General features: G+C 33.5%; 1 protein-coding gene across 1 annotated transcript in view; it reads right to left on the bottom strand.

The window, feature by feature from the left end:
• Lrrc9 (leucine rich repeat containing 9) overlaps positions 1-26,608 on the bottom strand; it is a 99,734-nt gene that overhangs the window by 19,142 nt on the left and 53,984 nt on the right. Inside the window, 7 exon segments of the mRNA XM_047542345.1 lie at positions 8,166-8,234; positions 12,022-12,239; positions 14,141-14,277; positions 17,343-17,482; positions 18,128-18,236; positions 21,147-21,277; positions 25,720-25,842. Coding sequence (XP_047398301.1) covers positions 8,166-8,234; positions 12,022-12,239; positions 14,141-14,277; positions 17,343-17,482; positions 18,128-18,236; positions 21,147-21,277; positions 25,720-25,842 — 927 coding nt within the window.

The raw sequence follows: 26,608 nt of genomic DNA, 5'->3' as shown, positions 1-26,608 counted from the left end.
AGAGACACTACCTTGTATTCTATCAGATCATAATGGATTGAAGTTACAAATTAATGAAAGAGTAAAAAACAGAAACTACTCCAATACCTGGAGATTAAACAATATGCTACTATATGATGAATGGATAACAGAAGACATCAGGGGGGAAATTAAAAAATTCTTAGAGGTAAACGAGAACAAAGAAACATCATATCAAAATCTCTGGGACACTATGAAAGCAGTACTTAGAGGAAGATTTATTTCATGGAGCGCATTTAATAAAAGAAGTAAAACTCAAAAAATAAATGACCTAACACTACAGCTCAAAGCCCTAGAAAAAGAAGAACAGACCAACACCAAAAGTATTAGAAGACAGGAAATAGTTAAACTGAGAGCTGAAATCAATGAAATTGAAACGAAAGAAACAATACAAAAAATTGACAAAATAAATAGTTGGTTCTTCGAAAAAATAAACAAAATTGATAAACCTTTAGCCACACTAACAAAGAGAAGACGAGAGAAAACCCAAATCACTAAAATTCGGAATGAACAAGGAAATATCACAACAGACATGACTGAAATACAAAACATAATTAGAAGCTATTTTGAAAATCTATACTCCAACAAATAGAAAATTTCGAAGACATCAACAGGTTTCTAGAGACATATGAATTGCCTAAACTGAACGAGGAGGACATACACAATTTAAATAGACCAATTTCAAGTAATGAAATAGAAGAAGTCATGAAAAGCCTTCCAACAAAGAAAAGTCCAGGACCAGATGGGTTCTCAGCCGAGTTCTACAAAACTTTTAAAGAAGAGCTCATTCCAATACTTCTCAAAGTATTCCAGAAAATAGAAGAGGAGGGAACTCTCCCAAACTCATTCTATGAAGCCAATATTACCCTGATTCCTAAACCAGACAGAGACACATCAAGGAAAGAAAATTTCAGACCAATATCCTTAATGAACATCGACGCAAAAATTCTAAACAAAATTTTAGCAAATCGCATACAAAAACATATTAAAAAGATAGTGCACCATGATCAAGTGGGTTTCATCCCAGGGATGCAAGGTTGGTTCAACATCAGGAAATCAATAAATGTCATTCACCATATCAATAGACTTAAAATCAAGAATCACATGATTATTTCGATAGATGCAGAAAAAGCATTTGATAAAATACAGCACCCCTTCATGCTCAAAACACTAGAAAAAATAGGGATAGTGGGAACATTCCTTAACATTGTAAAGGCCATCTACGCTAAACCCATGGCTAATATCATTCTAAATGGTGAAAAACTGAAAGCATTCCCTCTAAAAACTGGAACAAGGCAGGGATGCCCTCTTTCACCACTTCTATTCAATATCGTCCTTGAAACTCTAGCCAGAGCAATTAGACAGACCAAAGAAATTAAAGGGATACCAATAGGAAAAGAAGAACTCAAACTATCCCTATTTGCTGATGATATGATGGTATACTTAGAGGAACCAGGAAATTCCACCAGAAAACTTTTAGATCTCATAAGTGAATTCAGTAAAGTAGCGGGATATGAGATCAATGCACATAAATCTAAGGCATTTTTATACATAAGCAATGAATCTTCAGAAAGAGAAATTAGGAAAACTACCCCATTCACAATAGCTTCGAAAAAAATAAAGTATTTGGGAATCAATCTCACAAAAGAGGTGAAAGACCTCTACAATGAGAACTACAGAACACTAAAGAAAGAAATTCAAGAAAACCTTAGAAGATGGAAAGATCTCCCATGTTCTTGGATAGGAAGAATTAATATTGTCAAAATGGCCATACTACCAAAAGTGCTATACAGATTCAATGCAATTCCAATTAAAATCCCAATGATGTACCTTACAGAAATAGAGCAAGCAATTATGAAATTCATCTGGAAGAATAAAAAACCCAGAATAGCTAAAGCAATCCTTGGCAGAAAGAGTGAAGCAGGGGGTATCGCAATACCAGATCTTCAACTCTACTACAAAGCAATAGTAACAAAAACGGCATGGTATTGGTACCAAAATAGAAAGGTGGATCAATGGTAAAGAATAGAGGACACGGACACAAACCCAAATAAATACAATTTTCTCATACTAGACAAAGGGGCCAAAAATATGCAATGGAGAAAAGATAGCCTCTTCAACAAATGGTGCTGGGAGAATTGGAAATCCATATGCAACAGAATGAAACTAAACCCATATCTCTCACCATGCACGAAACTAAACTCAAAATGGATTAAGGATCTCGGAATCAGACCAGAGACCTTGCATCTTATAGAAGAAAAAGTAGGTCCAGAGCTTCAACATGTCGGCTTAGGACCAGACTTCCTCAACAGGACTCCCATAGCACAAGAAATAAAAGCAAGAATTAATAACTGGGATAGATTCAAACTAAAAAGCTTTCTCTCAGCAAAGGAAACTATCAGCAATGCGAAGAAAGAGTCTACAGAGTGGGAGAAAATCTTTGCCAATCATACTTCAGATAGAGCGCTAATCTCCAGAATCTATAAAGAACTCAAAAAACTCTACACCAAGAATGTAAATAATCCAATTGACAAATGGGCTAAAGAAATGAATAGACACTTCACAGAAGAAGATCTACAAGCAATCAACAAACATATGGAAAAATGTTCAACATCTCTAGTAATAAGAGAAATGCAAATCAAAACCACCCTAAGATTCCATCTCACCCCAATTAGAATGGCGATTATCAAGAATACAAGCAACAACAGGTGTTGGCGAGGATGTGGGGAGAAAGGTACACTCTTACATTGCTGGTGGGGCTGCAAATTAGTGCAGCCACTCTGGAAAGCAGTGTGGAGATTCCTTAGAAAACTTGGAATGGAAACACCATTTGACCCAGCTATCCCACTCCTTGGCCTATACCCAAAGGACTTAAAATCAGCATATTACAGAGATACAGCCACATCAATGTTCATAGCTGCTCAGTTCACAATAGCCAGATTGTGGAACCAACCTAGATGTCCTTCAATTGATGAATGGATAAAGAAACTGTGGTATATATATACAATGGAATATTACTCAGCCATAAAGAATGATAAAATTATGGCATTTGCAGGCAGATGGATGAAATTGGAGAATATCATGCTAAGTGAGATAAGCCAATCTCAAAAAACCAAAGGAAGAATGATATCGCTAATAAGTGGATGATGACACATAATGGGGGGTGGGAAGGGTTAGTGTTGGGGTTGGAGTTGGGTTTAGGGAGGGGGGCAGGAATGGAGGAAGGAAGGACTGTACAGATGGAGGGGAGGGGTGGGAGGGGAGGGGGGGAAGGGAAAAAATGGCAGAATGAATCAAACAACATTACCCTATGTAAATTTATGATTACACAAATGGTATGCCTTTACGCCATGTACAGACAGAGAAACAACATGTATCCCATTTGTTTACAATAAAACAAACAAACAAACAAACAAAAAAGACCAAATGTAAGAATTATTGGGGTTGAGGAAGGCACAGATAAAACCAAAAGAATGAACAATCTATTCAATGAAATAATATCAGAAAATTTCCCAAACCTGAAGAATGAAATGGAAAATCAAATACAAGATGCTTACAGGACACCAAATATACAAAATTATAACAGATCCACACCAAGACACATTATAATGAAAATGCCCAACATACAAAATAATGAAAGAATTCTGAAGGCTGTGAGAGAAAACTATCAGATTATAATTAGGGGCAAACAAGTACAAATATCAGCAGATTTCTTAGCTCAGACCCTAAAAGTTAGGAGGGTCTGGAAAAATATACACCAAGTTCTGAAAGAACATGGTTGCCAACCAAGAATCTTATGTCCAGCAAAACTAACCTTCAGATTTGATGACAAACTAAAAACCTTCCATGATAAACAAAAGTTAAGGAATTTACAAATAGATGCCTGCACTATAGAACATTCTCAGCAAAATATTCCATGAGGAGGAAATGAAAAACAACAATGCAAGTCAGCAAAGGGAGGAACTACCCTAAAGGAAAAACCAATCAAAGGACAAACCAAGTCAAGTTAAAAACCAAAAATAAGACAAAATGAGCAGGAATACAAATCATATCTCAATAATAACCCTGAATGTTAATGGCCTAAACTTATTAATCAAAAGACAGAGACTGTCAGATTGGATTTTAAAAGAAGACCCAACAATATGCTGCATTCAAGAGACTCATCTCCCAGGAAAAGACATCCACAGACCGAAGGTGAAAGGATGGGAAAAAACATCAGACACACAGATTCAGTAGAAAAGTGGGGGTCACCATCCTGATATCAGGTAAAGTGGACTTCAAGCCAAAGTTAGAAAGGATAAGGAAGGACATTTCATACTGCTTAAGGGAACCATAAATCATCAAGCTATAATAATCATAAATATTTATGCCCCAAACAATGGAGTATCTATGTACATCAAACAAACCCATCTCAAATTCAAGATCAAATAGACCACAACACAATAATACTGGGTGACTTTAACACATCTTTCTCACACTGAATGAATAGACCTTCCAAACAAAAACTGAACAAAGAAACTGAGAACTCAAAAATACAATAAATAATTTAGACTTAACTGACATATATAGAATATTCCATCCATCAATGAGCATACACTTTTTTCTCAGCAGCACATGTATCCTTCTCTAAAATAGACCATATGTTATTTCACAAAGCAGCCCTTAGTACATACAAACAGAGATACTACCTTGTATTCTAACAGATCATAATGGAATAAAATTAGAAATCAGTGATAAAATAAAAAATAGAAACTATTCCAAAACCTATAGACTAAATAATATGCTATTGAATGGTGCACCAATAGCAGAAGACATCAGGGAGGAGATTAAAAAATTCTTAAAGATAAATGAGAACATTGATACAACATATCAAAATCTCTGGGACACTATGAAAGCAGTACTAAGATAAAAATTCATTGCATTGAGCTCACTGAACAAAAAGAATTAAAAAGTCAACAAATACATGACCTAACATCATATCTGAAAGCCCTAGGAAAAGAAGAACAAATCATCACTAAAAGTAGTAGAAGACAGGAAATAATTAAAATCAGAGCTGAAGTCAATGAGATTGAAACAAAATAAACAATTGAAAAAATTGACAAAACAAAAAGCTCTTTGAAAAAAATAAACAAAATTGATGAATTCTTAGTCACACTAATGAAGAGAAGGAGATAAAAAACTCAAATTACTAAAATTCGTGATGAAAAGGGAAATATGATGGACACTCTGAAATAAAAAACATAATTAGAAGCTATTTTGAAAATTTATACTCCAACAAAATAGAAAAATCTTGAAGACACTGACAAATTTCTAGAGACATATGATCTACCCAAACTGAATCAGGAGGACATACACAATTTAAAAGATCAATTTCAAGCAATGAAATAGAAGAAGCCATCAAAAGCCTACCAACCAAGAAAAGCCCAGGACCAGATGGATTCTCAGTCGAATTCTACAAGACCTCTAAAGAAGAACTAATACCAATACTTCTCAAAGTATTCCAGGAAATAGAAAAGGAGGGAACCCTTTCAAACTCATTCTATGAGACTAGTAGCATTCTGATACCAAAACCAAAGACTCATCAAGGAAAGAAAACTTTAGACCAATCAATATCCCTGATGAACATAGATGCAAAAATTCTTAACAAAATACTGGCAAATTACATACAAAAACATATTAAAAAAGATAGTGCACCATGATCAAGTGGGGTTCATTCCAGGAATGCAAGGTTGGTTCAACATCAGGAAATCAATAAATGTAATTCATCACATTAATAGACCTAAAGTCAAGAATCATATCCTCATTTCAATAGATGCAGAAAAAGCATTTGATAATATACAGCACCCCTTCATGCTCAAAACACTAGGAAAAATAGGGATAGTAGGAACATACCTCAATATTGTAAAAGCCATATATATGCTAAGCCCAAGGCCAATAATATCATTCTAAATGGACCAGAATTGAAAGTATTCCCTCTAACACTGGACCAAGACAGGGATGACCTCTTTCACCACTTCTATTCAACATAGTCCTTGAAACTCTAGCCAGAGCAATTAGACCAAAGAAATTAAAGGTATATGAATAGGCAAAGAAGAACTCAAACTCTCACTATCTGCTGACAACATAATTCTATAGTTAGAGGATTCAAACACTCCACCAGAAAACTTCTAGAACTAATAAATGAATTCATAAACGTAGCAGGATATAAAATCAACATGCATTAGTCTAATGCATTCTATTCATAAGTGATAAATTCTTTAAAAGAGAAATTAGGAAAACTACCCCATTCAAAATAGCCTAAAAAAAATACTTGGGAATCAATCTAACAAAAAAGGTGAAATACTTCTACAATGAAAACTACAGCATGCTAAAGAAAGAAATTAAAGAAAACCTTAGAAGATGGAAAGATGTATGTTTTGGATAGGCAGAATTAATATTGTCAAAATGGCCATACTACCAAAAGCACTATACAGACTCAATGCAATTCCCATTAAAATCCCAAGGATATAACTCATAGAAATAGAGAAAGCAATCATAAAATTCATTTGGAAGAATAAGAGACTCAGAATAGCCAAAGCAATCCTTAACAGGAAGAATGAAGCAGGAGGTATTACAATACCAGACCTTAAACTATACTGCAGACCAAGAGTAACAAAAATGGCATGACACTGGCACCAAAATAGGCAGGTAGACCAATGTACAGAATAGAAGACACAGAGACAAACCCACATAAATACAGTTACAACAGACAAAGATGCCAAAAGCATGCAGTGGGGAAAAGATAGCCTCTTCAACAAATGGTGCTGGGAAAACTGGAAATCCATAGGCAGGAAAATGAAATTAAATCCCTATTTCTCACCCTGTACAAAACTCAAAATGGATCAAGGACTTAGGAATTAGACCAGAGACCCTGCACCAAACAGAAGAAAAAGAAGGCCCAAATCTTCATCATGTCACCTCAGGACCAGACTTCCTTAACAAGACTCCCAAATTGCAAGAAATAAAAACAAGAATCAATGATAATTAGAAATGCAAATTAAAACCACTCTAAGATTTCATCTTACTCCAATTAGAATGGCTATTATCAAGAACACAAACAATAGGTGTTGGCGTGAATGTGGGGAAAAAAGCATACTGTATATTGCTAGTGGAGTTGCAAATTGGTGCAGTCATTCTGGAAAGCAGTATGGAGATTCCTCAGAAACCTGGAATTGACCCACCTTTTGACCCAGTTATCCCACTCCTTGGTTTATATCCAAAGGACTTACGATCAGCATACTACAGTAACACAGCAAGGAATGTGCCTGGTGTCTTTGATATCAGCTTGAGTAGAGCAGACATTCTGGCTTAGGTGAAAGTCATTTTTGTGCTGACCATTATATAAACCTTCCCTCTAACCCAAATCACAAACATCCATTGATTTTGCTGCTGCCCTTCACCACACCTGTCAGAAAGTCCCAAATAAATTGTACTTTATGTAATCTGTTTGCCATCCAGTTCTTTTTATCAGAGTCAGAACACGAAGCTAAGAAGATATTTTCATCTCTCCACTGTCATTTTTCTCAATTTGTTCATATATTAGGTGACAAGGGTGGTGCTTATTGGATCCCCTTGAAGATTCCAACAGGAAAGATGGCAAATTTCCCTCAAAATTAATTTAAAAATAAATGCATTTTCAATTGAAATATTAACAAAATTCTCACATAACTTGAGAAGTTGTCCAAAAATAATAGTAAATCGTAATGGGCCAAGAATAACTACGGCAGTAAAGAAAGAGAAACACATAATGAGAATGAGAAGGAGATAGAAGAATAATTGGAATCTCTTACTCTAGCAGACATTCAGACAATATAAAATGTTAGTAATTAAGACAGTATAATAATACTGGTACAGCAACAGATAGACAAGCCAATGAGCACAAGGTAGAACCCTGAAATAGATCTTCTTATAGAGGTGGGTAGCAGTTTGCCCTGTAATCAGGTGGAAGAAGACACTAGTCAATAAATTGTGCTGGACCAATAGTTTTTTTTACACTAATCAATATATTAACTGGCTATGCAGATAAAATTAATATATTAAAATCTTTCTAAAAAATGAATAAATTACATACAGAGTAAATTAATAAATTAGAAAGGTAACATACTCACTGGATTGCCATAAACTGTAAGCTCCCTGAGAGTACAGATAACATCAAGTTTTTCCAGTTCTGTGATATCCTATTAAAAAAATGAAACAATAAATTATTTAGTTAGACCCAAAATTTTAAAATATGGATTTATTTTATGTAAATATTGGATTGCAGGCAGCTCACAATCAAATTCTACAACGTGAGCCTGAGTGACAATTTTTTGAATGTTGAATAAAGGCAGATCCATGTAATGTAGAATCCAAATATATGATTGGCAGAGATAATAGTTTAACATGGAAAATGGGCCATATAGCAGTGCTTACAAGAAAAGACCAAATATTTTCTCAGAAAAGTTATGATCTATTCTAGGGTTTATATTTGGCTAATTCCTCTAGAATATTGACCCAGAAGTGTGGAAAAGGTGAATCGGGTCAAAATAATATCAAAGATACATACTTAAATACAATCTTAACAATAAAGGAACAATCAAGTAGACTACATTTGTTACTATTTCCAAAAATTTAACCATCAATTTCCACTTAAGGTTTTTGATAGTTTGTATTAATACAATAAAGTTATTGATATGCCCATGTTTATATTTAGAATTACAAGTGAACAAAGAGCAACTTATCTATATTTAGACCTATTTTAGTTCATTTGGAAGTGGAATTTGATTTTTAAAATGATTGATCTTTAAAATTATTTTGATTTTGGAACTATCATAAAGGTGGGCTTTGAAAACACTGAACATCTAGTTATCTATGGAGACTGTGCCTTTTTACCCTCAGGTAGTTCTTATCTGTGAAATCAAAGTCTGATTAGAAATCAAAAACACATGAAAAGCTTTACATTATTTTCTCAAAAGTACAGCAATGCTTACTAGTGAAACATTCCTAATTGAAATGTTCATTTCTCATGGAATACATTACTGAAATAAACTATGTTAAATTTTTAGAGGATAATTGTGGCATAAAATTTTAAAGAGATAACAAGAAAACTAATAAAATTACAGGAAGAGAGTTTTCCATTTTTTATACAGGCCATTTTATACAGTACTGTGCTGGAGTTACCTTTTACTGGCTCACAAAAGTTGATTGGTAAATTTTCAGGAACTTTACAAGATGTTGTTTTAGCTTGCAATTGGCCATGGTAGAGAAAAATATACCATTTGCAAATTGGCAAATGCTGCTAATTAGGGCTTTTTCTTATAAAAGCTCAATTGTTAAACATTAATCACCAGCACATCAGTGCTTATTACCTTTTGAGTACATTGTCAGGATAAGCACTTAAAACAGTCACAATAATAGTTAAGTCTGGATTGGAGCCTTCATTTCCAATGGATTGTTTCCTGGTATTATTTATGGCTTCAGGATTATCCAGATGTTTAGGAAGTAAGCAAAGTAGCTGGATGTCTTATAGAGGAATGATTCAGACACAGGGATCAAATGGGACTATAAAGTTGAACTCATCTTCATTTGCATTCTGTGATTCTTAGAAGCAAGACTATTTAGGCCACAATTTCCCAAATTTACATTAGTGGACATTGATGGCTAAGTCAAAACATTCACACCAGAATCTATAGATAAAATTAGGGAGTACATATACCTTCCTATGAAATATTATTTTTCTACTAGTTTTTATGAGCTTTCCCCCTCTTATTCTATGAATGTCATCAATCCAAAGGTCGTACTCTGACAGCCTAGTGTGGAAATTAATGTTGGTATCAGTTTGTCCAAGTTAGTACAAATCTAGAGACAAAATTCTCCCCTCAAAAAAATTTGAACTCAAAATTTTGTTGTTGTTGTTGTTGTATTTTGCAGAGCTGGGGTATTGAACCCAGGGTCTTGTGCTTTCAAGGCAAGCACTCTAGCAACTGAACTATAGCCTCAGCCCTCAAAGTTAAAAATTTTGAAGAACATGTTTTTAAAAAATTCAACAGAACCTCCAACTTGCCCTTCTTATTCCGGGTTCATTTTTTTCCTCCTAGCTAAATGTATGGTCACATTAAGGTACTATAATATTAATGGTTAGAATAAGTTTAATGGCAAAATGATCAATCTAAATCAATGAAAATACCATTTCAAGAATAAAAATAAGGAGGGGCTGAAATCATTAAATAGTCAATAAAACTCACCCTTTCATTCAATGATAAATGCATCATTCCCCATGATTTATAATATAGTTTGTCATTTAACTTTATTATTTGTAGTAAGCCTGACTAAGCTTTACTCTGTTTAAGTTGCTAAGGAGGAAGTTGCCATACCAGCTGACCTGTCCTCTATTCAGCCCCTTAAGAGGAATAGGGGGAGCTGGTGAGGTGGGGAAGGGACACTCTTGGGGAAAACCCAATTACCTTTTATAATCTTGTAAGTATGCTGGTAACTGGACATCCTGTCAAACAGAACAATGATATTTGTTGGGAAGAAGTCTTTATAGTATTCTCTAAGCTGATCTGCCTGGCTAAGGACTGTTTACAGTAAACAAATCTGGAATCTTTAAATTATAAGGCATAGCTCCCTATAAAATATCACATAAGCTCAAGTATAAAATGGAAATGTTTCATAAATGAAACACTCCTTCACTATATGAGAGTACCTCACAAAATCTGACTTGCAGATCTCATCTTTTATTCTAGTCTAGATAGTGTGTGTGATGTGGGAAGAAAGGACCTGAGAAGCACTGGAATGTCCTTAGAGTATTCTTGAAATTATTAGTAAAGCCTGATGTAAGATAAGATCTTTTTCTTTTCCTTTTTCTTTCTCATGCTAAGTACACATTCTACCACTGAGTTACACCCCCAGATGTAAGAACAGATGACAGTCCTTTACTTAACCCAGTTGTTATCAATGGAAATATTTCCAATAGAATAACAATTTTCCAAATTTAGATTTCTTATGAATAAATATTTGGAAGAATCATGACCAGTTTTGGTAGGCTTTTCACAGATGAATGTTTGAATCTGGGTAAATGAGTTGTATATTGTTTATCTCTGTATGTACATTCTCTACTTGCTATGTAGAAAGGGGCACTGCTCATGATTTCCTTCTAATCTTGGAGAGAGTTTTTATACCACCCCAGAAAAGGTTTCATGAACTATATCAAACAAGGTCACAAATATTTATCAAGTATCTACTATGCACCACATATATGCTATATACTGGTAGAGATGTAAACAAGATAAATTTTTTTCCTGACTTAGAGAAGTAGTCCAGAGTTCAGTCTGTCTTTGAGGCTGTCTGAGAAGTTTGGACAGAAATAGAACAGTCAGTAAAAAGAAGCTCACTGGACAAAATGCTAAGAAAAATACTAGGACCACATAAAAAATATTCAACTCTCTTATTAGTACACTGTCTCAGGAGAGAGTCTAAACAGGCTCAGGGGTCTAAAAGTAAAAGTGCCTAATTAGGTAAAACTAAAAGGAATCTCTCTAAGGAAGACTTGAGTGGAAAGAGTTGAAATATCAAAGTCAAGTGAATGTCCACTATTAGGAATTGATTCAAATTATAGGTAAAACAAGTATATATGCCAAGTGTAATGGGCAAGAGGAAGTCTGGAATTGAGACTCAAAAACCAATTGAACCAGTATCAGTCAAATGACAACTTCAGGAGAGGACCGATGTGACAAGCCTGAGAACATTTAGAGCCAACAGTTATCAGTGGGTGGGTACATGTGGGTTTGCCCAGTTTATAGGTACAGAAGTAGGGTGGACATGTCTGCATCACAAAGTATGTGCCTCAAAATATACATGAATGTAAATGATAAATAGCATTTATATACTAGTAAAAATTTCATTAGTATGTTTGGAAGTTTTATGTTTTTTAGTGTTTAGAGGAATTAAAGCTTATAAATCTCAACACAACAATAAAAACGTTACCTGAATTTTATTATATCCTAGGAAGAGTTTCTCTAGTTTTACCAAAGGTTGCAATCTGCTTAGCTCTCGTAGTCGATTTTCCTCCAAATGGAGTGCCAACAGAGAACTTGGTTTGGCAAAAGCACTGTCATTAAATGCTCTGATGCGGTTATGATCTAACACCAACTCCTGAAGGACTGCTAAGTTGTCCAGCCCTTCAACTTGACTGATTTCATTCCCTGAAAAAAGATAAGTCATGATCTATGAAGTGAGTCCAAATTTCCTGAATTAAAAGTTATCTACCTTCATTTAAATATTTTTTATCAAATGAGTTAAAAGGGTAATTTTCATTTTTATGTCTCAAAATGTTTACAAAACAAGTTGCTCTTTCTCTAACCCCAAATGAGCAACTTTCCCCAAAAGGACTTTATATAGCTTTAGTAGATCCTTTGCCATTATAAAATGCAATTATGCATTTTGCAATACAATTATTAAAATTACATCCAGGATTCTTTTTCTCTCCTTATATATCTAATTAGTCACTTTGTCATAATATCTCCTCCTTTTAAGTTGTCTTTAAGTCTCACCACCCCACCGACACCACACTAGTTCAGGTTCTTATTGTTATTCATACCGATAGAAAACACATACGCTTTGGAATCAATAGACCTGGGTTTGACTCTGTACCATAACATAACTGGCACAAAGTGGGGAAATTATTTAACCTCACTGGACCTCAATTTCCTTTTTTGTTAAATCATATAACAACATTTATGTAGTGTTTCGGTGAATATTGAATGAGATTATGTAGACAAACGCTGCCAATGACTCCGTAGGTGGTAGCTTGGATTTGCCATGCTAACCACGGCAACTGCACACACTCCCCCTTTACATTATTAGATTAAAATAGACCTTCCATTGGTTAGGTTTTCCACTTTTTGCTATGTCAAAGTATCTTTTAAAAGATCTGTCATTATTGTGCTCAGTTTCTTGATTTTTCTTTTTTTGTTTTTTCTTTCTTTTTCTTTTTAAGGCTAAATCTCCATATTCTCCATATTCTTTTTAAGGCTAAGTTTCCATATTTGATCCCAATCAAAAGTAGCTTTGACAGGCAAAAAATATACATTAATTTTTAAATATGGTCTGGAAATCTGTCTTCTTGAAAAAAACTTAACTATCCAAATTTCTTTCCATGTCTCACTTAATGAATCTCCTGTGATATTAAATACTTGTTAGACTAAAATTCCAAATCCTGTGGGTTTTTAATGCTACTTTTCTAAAAAATTTATAATTCCTATCTATTATTGACTATATTCTGTCTAAATCTCTATCTGGCTTTCCTTAGCTTGGTCCTGCTCTGTATTTTCAACTTCAATTCTTCACTATTCCACACAATTAAAAAACAATACTATAAAGTGATGACACTTACTTAAAACCAAACTAAATAAAACAAATTATCTCTTAAAATGATTGTGCTTAGAGGCTTTAAAACTCTCTCAGAGAACTGCATACTTTTTGTTCTCATCAGGTTGGCCCCTTTTTAAGTGTTGGCCCACAGATACTGTAATTGTGTCCTATGACTCTTTTCTATCTCCCTTGCAAAGCTCTCAAAAAATGCTCATTTACAATCTAAATTCTATTAATCCTTCAAAGATTCCTTGATATGTAGAGGAGTTAATCTTTCAATTTCTTCTTCTCTGAACTTCTATTGCACTTATGTAGTAACACATAGTCAGAACTTAATTTATCTGCCTCAGTACATCTCTACAGGTAGATCTGAAACTACGTGAGGTCAAGGATCTCTATTATATATAATTGCAATAATATAGTACTTTCATAGTATGTAGCAAAATTCTGACTTTAAGAAATATCTGCATTACTGGTTACTTTCTATTGTTTTTAAAATAGAATGATATAAAAGTAAATTACGATATAATACCATAAATAGCCCCAGAATATTATATTTTCCTTCAAAATGGTTTTGAAAATATGCAAATAACCAAAGAAAAACCCATTTGTGATTATTAAAATATTTTTGTTAATAAATGTTTAAATAAAAATTGATGCTTGTATTTGCTTATCAAAACAATATGAGAATCAAGTCTCAAAACATTTAGACATTAACAGTGCTTCTACTTACCCTGTAGAAAGAGGAATTTTAAATTTCTTAGTCTATTAAGTTGTAACTGGATTAAATTACAAATTCCATTGTAGCCCAAATGAAGAACCTCTAAACTGTGCATTATTGGAGGTAAATTTTCACTGCTGATTGTATCTCTGAAACACATAATTTTCAGATCATAAACCTAATTTCAAACCAGCTGTCATAAAAAGATAGTCTGATATGTATTTAGTATAAATTGAAATTAAGAGAGGAGAAAAAGGAATTTATTAATATATCAGAATGAGCTATAATATATAGTGTCTTTGTATTTTATTTAGTATTAATTTTTATTCTCAGTTTTATGTAGTAAAGAATAAAGATGTACAGAAACTCACAATGAAAAGTGATAGCTAATGCAATCAGGCAAGAAAAAGAAAAATGCAGCCAATTTCAAAGAAATAAGTAAAATTGTCTTTATTCTCAGATAACATGAAAATTTAGTATTTAGAAAATACAAAGAAACACATCAAAAGACTATCTGAACTAATAAATGAGTTCAGCAAAGTCACAAGATAAATATACAAAAATCAACAGCATTTCTAATATTAGCAATAAATAATGTGCAAATAAATTAAGAAAGCAATTCTGTTCACAATAGTATAAAAAGAAAAAAATACTTCAGAATAGATTTAATGAAAGAAGTATAAAATTTGCACACTGAAAACTACAAAACATTGCTGAGAGAAATTAAAGAAGATCTAAATAAATGAAGAAATATTTCATGTTTGTAGATTAGAAGATGATAATTATTATTGATTAATAGATTCAATATAACCTCTATAAAGCATAGCAGCCTCTCCATTCCCACAGAAAATAATCCTAAAATTTATAAGAAAACACAAAGAACCCAGAATATCCAAACCAAACTTGAAAAAGAAAAAAATTAGAGGGCTTACATCCCTGATTTCAAAACTTATTGTAAAACAGCATTAGCCAAACCAATCTGGTACTGGCACAGAGACAGATACACAGATCAATAGAATGGAATTGAGCCCAGAAATACACCTTCACATTTATGATCAACTGACTTTCAGCCAAGGTGACAAGGCAATTTAATGGGGGAAAGATATGTTCCAAACGGTGTTGGGACAATTGGATATCTACATGCAAAATGATGGATTTAGTCCTCATACTTTATCTTACAATATGCACAAACATTAATTCAAGATATATTACAGGTCTGAATGTAAAAACCAAAACCTAAAATTTTTGAGGAAAATGTGAGAAAATCTGTGACTTAAGGTTAGGCAAAGGATTATTAGAAATCATATCCGAACTCCTAATACATGACACAGAGTGGATGAGCCTCAGAACCATTATGCTGTATATTAGAAATGAGATGCAAAAGACCACATATTATATGAAATGTCTAGGAAACAGCTCCACAGAAAAGAGATTAGAGATTGCTAAAGTGAGAGGTATGAAAGGGAATTGACTGAAAATGGACCCAAAGGATCTTTTCAGTGTAATGGCAATGCTTTAAAATTCTATTTTAGTAATACTTGTATAACTCTATAAATTTAGTAGAAATCATTGAATTATACATTTAAAATGAATGAACATGGTATGTACAGGCACTTCAATAAAAATGTTAGAATAACCAAATATGAACAGTTCCAATATAAAGGATGTGTATAAATGCTCATAGTAGCTTTTCTCATAATAGCATCAAACTGGAAATAACCCAAAATGCCCATCAGTGGTAAACAGTAAATAATTTGTGGTATAATTTTGTGATTTAATTCATATAATGTAATACTACTTATCAATAAAATAAGATGAACTACTGACAGTTGCAACAATATAGATGCATATCCTTTTTTTTGCAGTGCTGGGGATTAAACCCAGGGCTGTGTGGCAAGCACTGTACCAACTGAGCTATATCCCCAGCCTGCAACAACATAGATGAATCCCAAAAGCACTGTGCTAAGTGAAAGAAGTAAAACGCAAAAGAGTAACTACTATGTACTTCCAATCTTATGAAATTCTAGAAAAAGGCAAAATTATAGTAGTGGAAAGTGGATCAGTGGTTGTTAACAGGGGTGAAGATGTGGGAGGAGATTGCAAAGAGATAAGAGGGAACTTTCTGGGGTGGGAACATTTTGTGTCTTGATTGTGATAATTATTATATGATGGAATATATTAGTTAAAATTCATTAAGTGTACACTTAAATTATTGAATATTTTATTACATGCAAATTATACTTCAATAAAAGTGGTAAGCACAAGAAATGTTCTTAATTGAAAGCATTCTGACTGATATATGTATTATATATATTCTATATCTATATATACATACATCTCCCACACTCATACATAAAAACATATATATTAAATTATATACATATAGTTTATCTTTTTATTTATGAAGCTTATTTTATTATGAAGTTCATAATACACACACACATATACAATGCATATATATATATATATATATATATATCCTCATCTTCATGGAAGTATCTATTTATCTTTGCCATTGGTGTTGGGGCATTAAATGTACAAATAATTTAGAAATAAAAATAAAACAAATATTAAGAGAAACCTAGGCCCATACTATAAAGGATTCCTTTGTGGCATGATTAAAATATTCTGGAATTAGATAGTGGTAATGGTTACACAACTTGCAAATAAGCAGACAATCCTTGCACTGGACACAAAGGGTGAATTATATGTAGTATGTGAATTGTATGCTAACTTTAAAAAAGAAACCCAAGGTCATTAAATCTACAAGTCTTTTTATTTTTCATTTATTTACAAGGTAAGTATGAAATGGAGGAAGCAGGGATAAAATGACCAAAGGGATAGTTTTCATTTGTTTGTTCACTGGTACCTGGGACTGAACCCAGGGATGCTCTACCACTGAGCTACATCTTCAACCCTTTTTATTTTTTATTTTGAGACAGGGTCTCATTCTGTTGCTGAGGCTGGCCTCTAATGTGTGATCCTCCTGTCTTAGCCTTCAGAGTTGCTGCAATTATAGGCATGTGCCACCATGCCTGGCTGCAAAGAACAGTTGAAGTATTATTATTATTTTTTACTTGAGAAATTCACTTTTGGCATGTAGCTATTGAATAACATAATTATTAAATAAGTAAAATGTATGCACTGGAACATGTTATTTTAAAACTCCCAATCAAAATTATTTGTAATTTAAAAATTAAAAAAAAAACAGTACCTGTTTATTTTTGAAGTTCCTTGTTGTCCATAACCACTTGAAGGTACTTTCTGGTAAAGTAGTTGTCTGTTGGTTAAGTGAGTCTGAGGCTTTAGTCTAGGCATGATTGATTCAATATGATTATAGTTGAGGCATAAGACCTATGGGAAGAATATCTTATTAATCAAATATCCTGTAAACTATTAAAATTATGAGGATAAAATTTGGAATATGCACATAATTTAATAAAATATCAGCATCAAACATAAATTTTTATATCCCAAATTATGTAGATTTAGTTTTAGATGTGTTTTTAGTTATCTCACATGCTGGGAAATTATAACACCATACATAAGAAAGACCTGAGAAAGCTATACAGTTTTCTCAATCTGCATTCCTGATTTCTTCAAGTCTGATGTGGATGGAATAACTCCTTAGACTAGGCCTTATTTGATGGCTGAATTGAGGCAACAGGAAAGAAGACAATGAGGCTGCTTGCAGAATCTTAGCATTCTCAACTTCATTTCATACCTTCTCACTAGAGAGGCAGCCTTTCATCCCATCTCCTCCTGCAGAGCAAGATTTACTGCATTCAAGACAATCATATAAAATGGAGGTCAAATCAAAATAACTTTGGGAGGTGACACTTTTTCTTGCTTAGTAAAAAATAAATAAATAAAAATGAAACCAAAACCCATGGAATAACTTCTCTGCTTCAATGAATGAAAATATATTTTAATTCAAAATAAAGAAGATTATAATTTGCATTGAAAACTAAAAAAAAAAAAAATTTGTAGGTGACTCACCTTCACATTAGGCAGATAGATTAGTCCACTGAAAGAGGTAAGATTATTGTTCTGTAGGTTCACATTACACACATTTCTAAATTGGTCAACTGGAATCAAATCTACAGTTCTGAATTTAAACAAAGCAAACACAGTTAATATTTTAATAGGACAGGGGGAAAAAACATAGGAAAATATGGGTTCCTTCATGTATAACTTCCAAAGGTACTTCCTAAAAGTCATCTAACAAATACTATGAAAAATAATTGCCTTCATATAAAATGTAGGAATCAAATAAGCAGCTAAATACATACTTTTGTTGGACACATGTATAAGAAAATGATAGAATTAGATTGTTTTAAGAATGCCTATTACCACATAAACATAGCACTGTTGTAAAACCTTATAAAATAAAAATCAAATCATTTACTTATAAATTCTTTATATGTCCATGAAATCATAGTGAAATTGATAAGGTAAATTAAAAGTTTTTGAGGTTATAAACTCTAGAGAATATATATGTAAAGCAGGTTATTTCTGAAATGATAGGAAGTGGATAGGGACAGGAAAGAAAAGGAGAAAGTAGGTATGATTTTGGAAAAGAGACTTTTCTGAGGGATTTTCTAAGAATTTTATGGCATTCCAACATCTTAGAATGTTCTTGCAAACAAAGAGAATGTTTGATTCCTAGTCTATAGTTATACAATGTTCTACCTTCATTTGAGTCATGGCAATGAAAAGTATAAAGCTAAATTGCCTTCTTCTAACCACTTCTGTAAGCAAATCCTAAACCCATAGTTGAAATTATGGCAAACTTTTATCCATTAATAAATAATTTATTAATTTGACAAATTTTCATGAATATTTCCTAGAAAGGTTGTAACATATTTGAAAGAAACCATATCTGTAATCAAAAAGTGGGAGCCAGAAAACTAAAAAAACAAAGGGAAATTGTATAATATATTTAGGTGTAATGATATTTTAGGGAAAGAAAACCTATTTGGAGGAGAAAGATCTTGAGTGACACTTGGATGATTTGACCTGTAGGTACTTGTCAGGCAAATTAGGAGGCTGACAGTGCAACAGGCACAAAGGCAGAAACATGAAACCATATCTTATGATTAAGATTTAGAAGCTAGAATATTTCAGAGTTTCTAAAGTATAAGTATCATGGGAAGCAAAGGTAAGGATTACAAGAGATAAAATTATTCTATGCTATGCAGAATTTAAATTTTTTTCTGTAGACAATGAAATCCACTGACAAAGTTGAAAAAGGAAATAATACAAGATTTGCGTCTTAGAGGGTAATACAGGTTACAGAATGGTTTTTCAGGGAAGATTCATGTAAATCAAACAAAAAGATCACCAAAGGAATTTCAAAAATCGTTTGTTGCAAATGGCAGGGACTGGAAAGACAAAGGAATTATGAGACGAATTTCGGACATGAATTCTGTTGAGAAAGATGGTGATGGATTAAAAAGGAAAAACAAAGAAGGGAAAGAAAAAACTCAGATTCATAGATTTCTTTCTTTTTTTGGCTTGGGTAGATACTGTCTTCTAGATACTACCTACATTACAAAGCAATTAGGTGTTTAGGTGAGAATTTGGGAATCGTCATCAAAAATTAAATCTTTGGCTAGAGATATGTCTGTTCTGGAAGAGTACAGAATAAGAAAAAGATGAGAGAAAAGAAGAGGTAATTATAGGAGAGAAATACAGAAAGGAAGATGGAATAGAAGAAGGGCTGAGAATAAAATTCAGAGAGCATCAGAAAGTTAAGAACTCATAAAGAAACCTGAAAAGTTTATAGAAAAACCAAGAATGTGAAATTATGGTTTAGAAAGGGAGGTAAGAGGGCTGGAGAGATAGCTCAGTCGATAGAGTGCTTGCGTTGCGAGCACAAGTCCCTGGGTTTGATCCCCAGCACCGCAAAAAAAAAAAAAAAAAAAAGAGGTAAGAATACCAGGCATGGTGGTGCATGCCTGTAATTCCAGCAGTTCAGGAGCCTGAGGCAGGAGGATTGTAAGTTTGAAGCCAGCCTCAGCAATTTAGTGAAACCATAAGCAATGGAGCAAGACCCTATGTGAAAATTTAAAGATAAATAAATAAAGGCTGGGGATGTGGCTCAGTGGTTAAGAACTTCTGGGTTCAAACCTAGTAAACCCTCTGCCTCCCTCCCCCCAAAAAAAAGGGAGACAAGAAGTGAAACAGGAATTAGCATTCTTGCCCTCTCAGAGGGGTCAAGTTAGATAAGAACTGAAAACAATCTATCAGAGGTATGCTGTATGGTTGTGAACTTGCTTAGCATTGATGATTCAATTCCCAATACCACATGAAAAAAAAAAGTGTCAGTGGAAGAACTGCTGCATTGAAATAGAGGGATAAGATAAGAGCAGCATAACCTGTTTCTAACATTGGTCTGGTTGTCCATCTAACACCACTATTTATTAGTTTATGGAATTCGGGCAATTCTCCTCCCTTGTTGCCCACCCCCACTCCCCCCCCACCCTCTCTCTCACCATGGCTTTCACCTAAACATGGTTTCCACAACCAGCTCTACACAGTGGCAACTGCAGGCTGTAGAGTTAATAGAGAGGATCTGGAAATCCATGTTATCAGATATCTGAGACCTGAACAAAAGAATACTGCATTCATGTCTATTATATGTCTTTGATGTGATTAATAAGTTGCAATTTAAAGTGTTATGGAATTTTTAAAATTAATTTTGATCTTTATGATTTTCTTAACTGAAATACTGAATTTTTGCTAAAAAAAAAAAGAGAGAAAACTAATAGGTTTGGTTGAAAAGAAAAAGAAGCATAAGATCCAAGAAAGAAATTGATATTTGAAATTATAGTCTTACAAAAATAAAAAATTATTAACTCATTTCAAAGGATGGTATAGTTAGCATGAATTTTGGTATGCGTTGAATTATTGGTTATATTTAGATTAAGATGTATAAATGTATGAACTTCAGAAAAATCATAATAATTACATATTTAATAATAATATCGAAAGGTAGCTAATAAAATGATTATACCTTATGGATGATGAAGTCCAATTTAATTCCTGCATTTGGGTAAAGTTTGAATGTCCTTGTCGTTCTGTAATCATGTCAGAAGTAAGTCTTCCACCAAACAAATCTTTTGCACTTTCAGTCTCTGGTGGTTCCTATATAGGACATTAGGAAAGTAATGTCCTTGCTTACAGATGACTAAATCACATTAATTCTCTGGATTCAGGTAAAAATGGAGTGGATTCATTTCTCTCTCTTCTTCCCACTAAGTACAGGTAAAACCCCTGCACATTATATATTTAAAAACATAAGAGTACTAAATGGTGCAGAGAAGGTAGTAGTGAAAGATAGAGGGAGCCCGCACCTGTATAAACACAGGCTTCCCCAAACTGCCCCCAGCCTCCTGAAAGTGGCAAAGAATTTTCCGTCTCTCATCTGTGAAGGCCAGGAGGCTGACCCAAGAGCAAACCTTGCTAACGACAACCCTCCTCTCGGAGGTCAGGGTGACTCAGAACTTAAGATAACATGCTTTACAATTGTATATGTTAACCAATTAGGAAGAACACTGTATAACTGCTTGCCTTTCATTATATAAACCCTGCTAACGAGGGCTCAGGGCCTCTTAGCGTCACCGGTTGAGGACGCGGAGGACCAGGCTGGAGCTTACTAATAAATGACTCTTTGTTGCTTGCATTGATCATGGTCTCTGGTGGTCTTTGTGGGGTCTCAAGCCTTTGGGCACAACAGTAGCTAGGGATCTTGGGACCTGAAGAATGATAACCTGGCTTTTCTTTTTGCCTCATTTATGTCATTCTGGGTGCTGAAGAAACTAGAAATACAGAAATGTCAATAATAGAAAATAAAAGAAAGTCCATGATGGGGTATGGAAAAAAACACTGTCTTCTCTAATCAAAAAAAAATAGGGTACTGGAAGCCTCAAGACAGAAAACATTTAGACAATAATAGGTCTACTCCAGGTGAACACCAAAAAATAAACTGTAGTCCTAACTCTATTCTCACCAAAAAAAGCAAAACGGACTGCTCTGACTTGGTCAGCGGTAACAAAACACTCCTCTACCATTCCCCTGCTGATAGTCAGCGGGGACTTTGATCGACTCCCCTCACCAAAAAAAAAAAAAAAAAAAAAAGTACTACTGCAGACCACATGGTGAGCCTGGATTCCCAGTTCTACCCAGAAATAATGAGGTTTCTGTGGAGCATTAATGAGGTATTCCTACTTCTTAGCCAGGATGAATGAGTGGAGGCCTATGGGGGACAGTAACCAGGGGTCTCTTCCTCTCCTACCCAGAGTAACTCAATGAAGGCCTGGTGGGATGTATGAACTTCTACTCCAGTCTAGCAGTTAATTAAGAAGTTCACCTCAGGTTATCAGCAGAAGTGGGGGAACTTGGATTTCTGTCTCTGACTGAAAACAACAAAGTAGTGGCCCATCCTTTTGTTGGTACAGTATAAAGGGAAGTTTGCTAAAATAGATTTAAGAAGAAAATTTGAACATAATACCCAATATGTCCAAAATAAAATAGAAAAAAGCTCTCATCATGCCAAAAACCAATGAAATCTAAACCCAAGCATGAAAACACAATCAACAAACACCAACTCCGAAACAACAGAGATAGTCGTAATTATCTGACAAAGATTTCAAAGCAGCCATCACAAAAATGTTTCAACAAGCAATTATGAATGTATTTGAAACAAATGAAAAAGGTTGAAGCTATCAGCAAAGAAGGAGAAGAAATGAAAAAGATTGAAATAGAAATTTTAGAACTGAAAAACACAATAGACAAATAAATGCAATGGAAATAAATGCTCAATAGTAGAATGAAGAAAACAGAGGACAGAATCAGTGAAACAGAAGATGGAATAATAAAAATTACTCAATATGAGCAAAATAGAAAAACAGCAAATAAACAAAAACAAAATAAAACCCTCTTCTTACCATTGGATTAATACAAGAAGAGAAGAAACAGGTGGGGCTGAGAAGATATTTGAAGAATAATAGCAGAAAATCCTCCAAATCTGGTAAAAGATAGAAACCTACAGATTTAAAAAGCTGAGCAAATCCAAGAACAGAAAAATTCCCCCAAATTCATGCAAGGACACATAGACACAATGAAAATCATAATCAAATTTTTGAAAACTAATGACAGAAAAATTATGAAAGCAGTGAGGGAAGAGTGAAATTTTATCTAAAAGGAAAGAACAATTTGAATGACAGAATATTTGTCAGCAACCGTGGAACAGAGAAAGTGGCATAACATTTTTCAAGTGGTAAAAAAAAATAATTGTCAACCCAGAATCCTGTATCAAGAGAAAATATCATTCAGAAATGACAAGGGGAATTAAGATATTCTCAGATGAAAGAAAACTAAGCAAAGCATCATCAGCAGAACCACCATAAAAGATGGCTAGTGGAATTCTCAACAAATGAACGGAATTCTGGAGTACTAGGAAGGAAGCAAGTACAATCGATTTTCCTTCTTGAGTTTTCTAAATTATCTTTGTTTGGTCAAAGTAAAAAGGGATATCTGATGTAGTTCTCAAGTATATACAGAGAATATATTTAAGATAATTATTAACATTGGAGTAGAAAAGACTTGAATGAAGGTAAGATTTCCACTCTTCATTAAAACTGGTAAAAATTTCAACACCAGTAGAGTTTAATAAATTATGTATATGTAATTTAGTACTTAGAGCAATCACTAAAATGTCTATATAAAGAGATACACTAAAAACACTATAGATAAATAAAAATTATAAATATGTTCAATCACCTCATAGAAAGGCAAGAAGAAGAAAACAGAAAAAATATATAAGAAACAAACAGAAAATAAAAATAAAATGGCAAACTTAACCTCTAACATGTCAAAAACTACATTAAATGTAAATGGTCTATGTTAATCAATCAAAGATAGAAATTTGTAGTAATAAAAGAAAAAGATCCAACTATCTTCTGTCAACAAGAAATTCACTTCAAATATAATAAAACGCAGAGGTTTAAAGCCTTTCAACAAGTAAAACCCAGGACCAGATAGATTCTCAGTCAAGTTCCACCACACCTTTAAGGAAAACTAATGCCAATCTTCCTCAAATCATTTCATGAGGTAGAAAGGGAGGGTACACTCCCAAATTAATTTTATGAAGCATAATCCTGATTCCAAAACAAAACAAAGACACATCAAGGAAAGAAAATTATAGAATGATATCTCTGATGAACATAGGTTAAATTTCCTAACATATATGTTTTCTGAATATATTATCTCCCTACTCAAAACTGAATGCATTCCTATTGTTTCTTATTTAATATCTAAGTTCTTTCTTCAGTCTAGTCTTCATGCAACATTATTAATTCATAAATTTATATTATACCTCATTCTGCAAAGAACTTGTGGCAGTTTACAGGAAACATAAAATCAAACAGTAAAATGCAAATCATAAATAATGAAGACTAAGACCAAGAACAATATTAAGTTAAAATAGGTAAAAACCAGGGACAGAGAGACTATAAGATCCTAATCAGTTATAAATTTGGGCCTGAGCTTTTAATTGTCAAAGTGAGAAAAAAAAAAAAGTTGAATATTACTCATTATGAGTGAGAGAACAAAACTTTTCCTAAGAGGCAAAAAGTCTTTTTCTATACTAAAGTACTAAAAGTACTTTCTCATGTGGGTCTTCAAAGGAGGTCACAGAGAGATAGGAAGAAATGATTTTCAGTATCTTTTAGAGCAAATGCAGTACTAGTTTCATAAGATTATTTTACAAAAGCATTCCTCAATGAAAGCTAACAATTAAATAAAACCCAGTATACAAGACTTTAGAGAATGTGTATTTATTGCAGTAAGACTGTTTTAGATTCTCCTTTCTTAGGAGGACACTTTAAGAAGCAGGAAAGGGATTAGTAATCTTTTTAGAGCACCTGAGTACCAAATAATCATGAACCATCTCTCAATTTACTAGAAAACTGTATACGTTTTATTGACTAATGGGAGTTGGCAACATTACCCAGGGAAACCTTTTATTCTTCACACATTTGTCATGCATTTACCCTGTCCTGTGGAAATCCTAAGCCCCATCTTGCTTCTTATAGAATCCAAGTCTCCAAATGTTGCTTTTATAGTCAGCCATGAATTGTGTTTATTTTACTTTTTTAAAAACCATTTACTAGTAATATTGCCATACTACACTTGTTCATTCAATGTTCCTTAATTATTAACAATTATATTTTTCCAAAATACGGGAAGCTATTTTTAGGTCTAAAAAGATGGTAAGGCTCCAGAGCATAGCTTTTCTATCCTGTTCCATAAAATTATGCTCTTTACTTTTTAGACCTTGATTTCAGTGGATACAAATGTAAGTATTATCTTCCCTCCCTTTCCATCTCAATTTAGACATTTAAAAATTGGTCAGATGAGAAAATTTTTCAAATTCAGATCTAAAATGAGTTTTTGGAGACTGAGATTTTAATAAGCATAGTAAGTTTTGGTATGCTAATGATAAGTCAGTGTTCTAAATGATTATGGCCTATGAGTATATGAATTTGCTGCTTGAACCAAATGCTATGAGTCATCAAACAACTTACAATTGAGATTCCATCCAAAGCTTTTAGTTCTGGAAGATGAAATATTACAAATAATCGGTAGTTTTCTTGATTCCATACAATAATGTTTCCATACATGTCGAGAATGACCAAGTTGCATAAACCCTAGGTAATAGAAGATATATATCATGCCCCAGAAAGTTTTTTTTTTCCATTATGAGGTTAAACACCCTTGAATCATCTATAATTTTATAGAATTTGAGTGTTTTTAGGTGTATCTTTAAATGCAAGGGTTACCTTTTCAGACTGCTAAGGTATATTTTTGTGTAACATTTTCATTGATATATGTTATCTGATCAGAATCTTTTTTAGGACACTAGACTTAAATATATTTTCTTTCAATGGTAAAGGCTTAGAGGGAAACTTTGATATCTTTTAAGACAATATGTTTTGTTTATGTAATAATGGCATATTAAACAGTATGTATGTGTATATACAGATATAAAAGGAATGAAAAGACACTGCCATTTGAAAAGAGCTAAAACTGCAGTGTTTTTGCTTTCTGAGAGGGTGACAGAATACAACTTAAGGGAAAATGTGCTTTCTTACTTTATGAGACATTTAGATATGCTATGAAGGAAGGACTCCTAGCAGGGTAGGACAGAAGTTAAAACAATGGGAAGTAAAATTTCTCTGCATCATAATGGTAAAATGGCTTATTTTGTGGCTAATATTTATTAGGTTGCTTTAGAGGTTATTTTGTGGGAATAGGATGAGGAGAACACTGAATCTAAGGAAAACCAGGGAAAGGACACAAGATTTTGGTAGGAGATAAAGTCCTACAACATGTATCAGCAAAAGGAGAGGCCAGTGTAATACTCCCAATGGTAGAAAGTGGCCATTGAACTTAAGATGAAATCATCACACATTA

Source organism: Sciurus carolinensis, chromosome 2 (assembly GCF_902686445.1).
Source record: "Sciurus carolinensis chromosome 2, mSciCar1.2, whole genome shotgun sequence".
NCBI lineage: Eukaryota > Metazoa > Chordata > Mammalia > Rodentia > Sciuridae > Sciurus > Sciurus carolinensis.
This window is presented reverse-complemented; position numbering and strand designations above follow the sequence as displayed.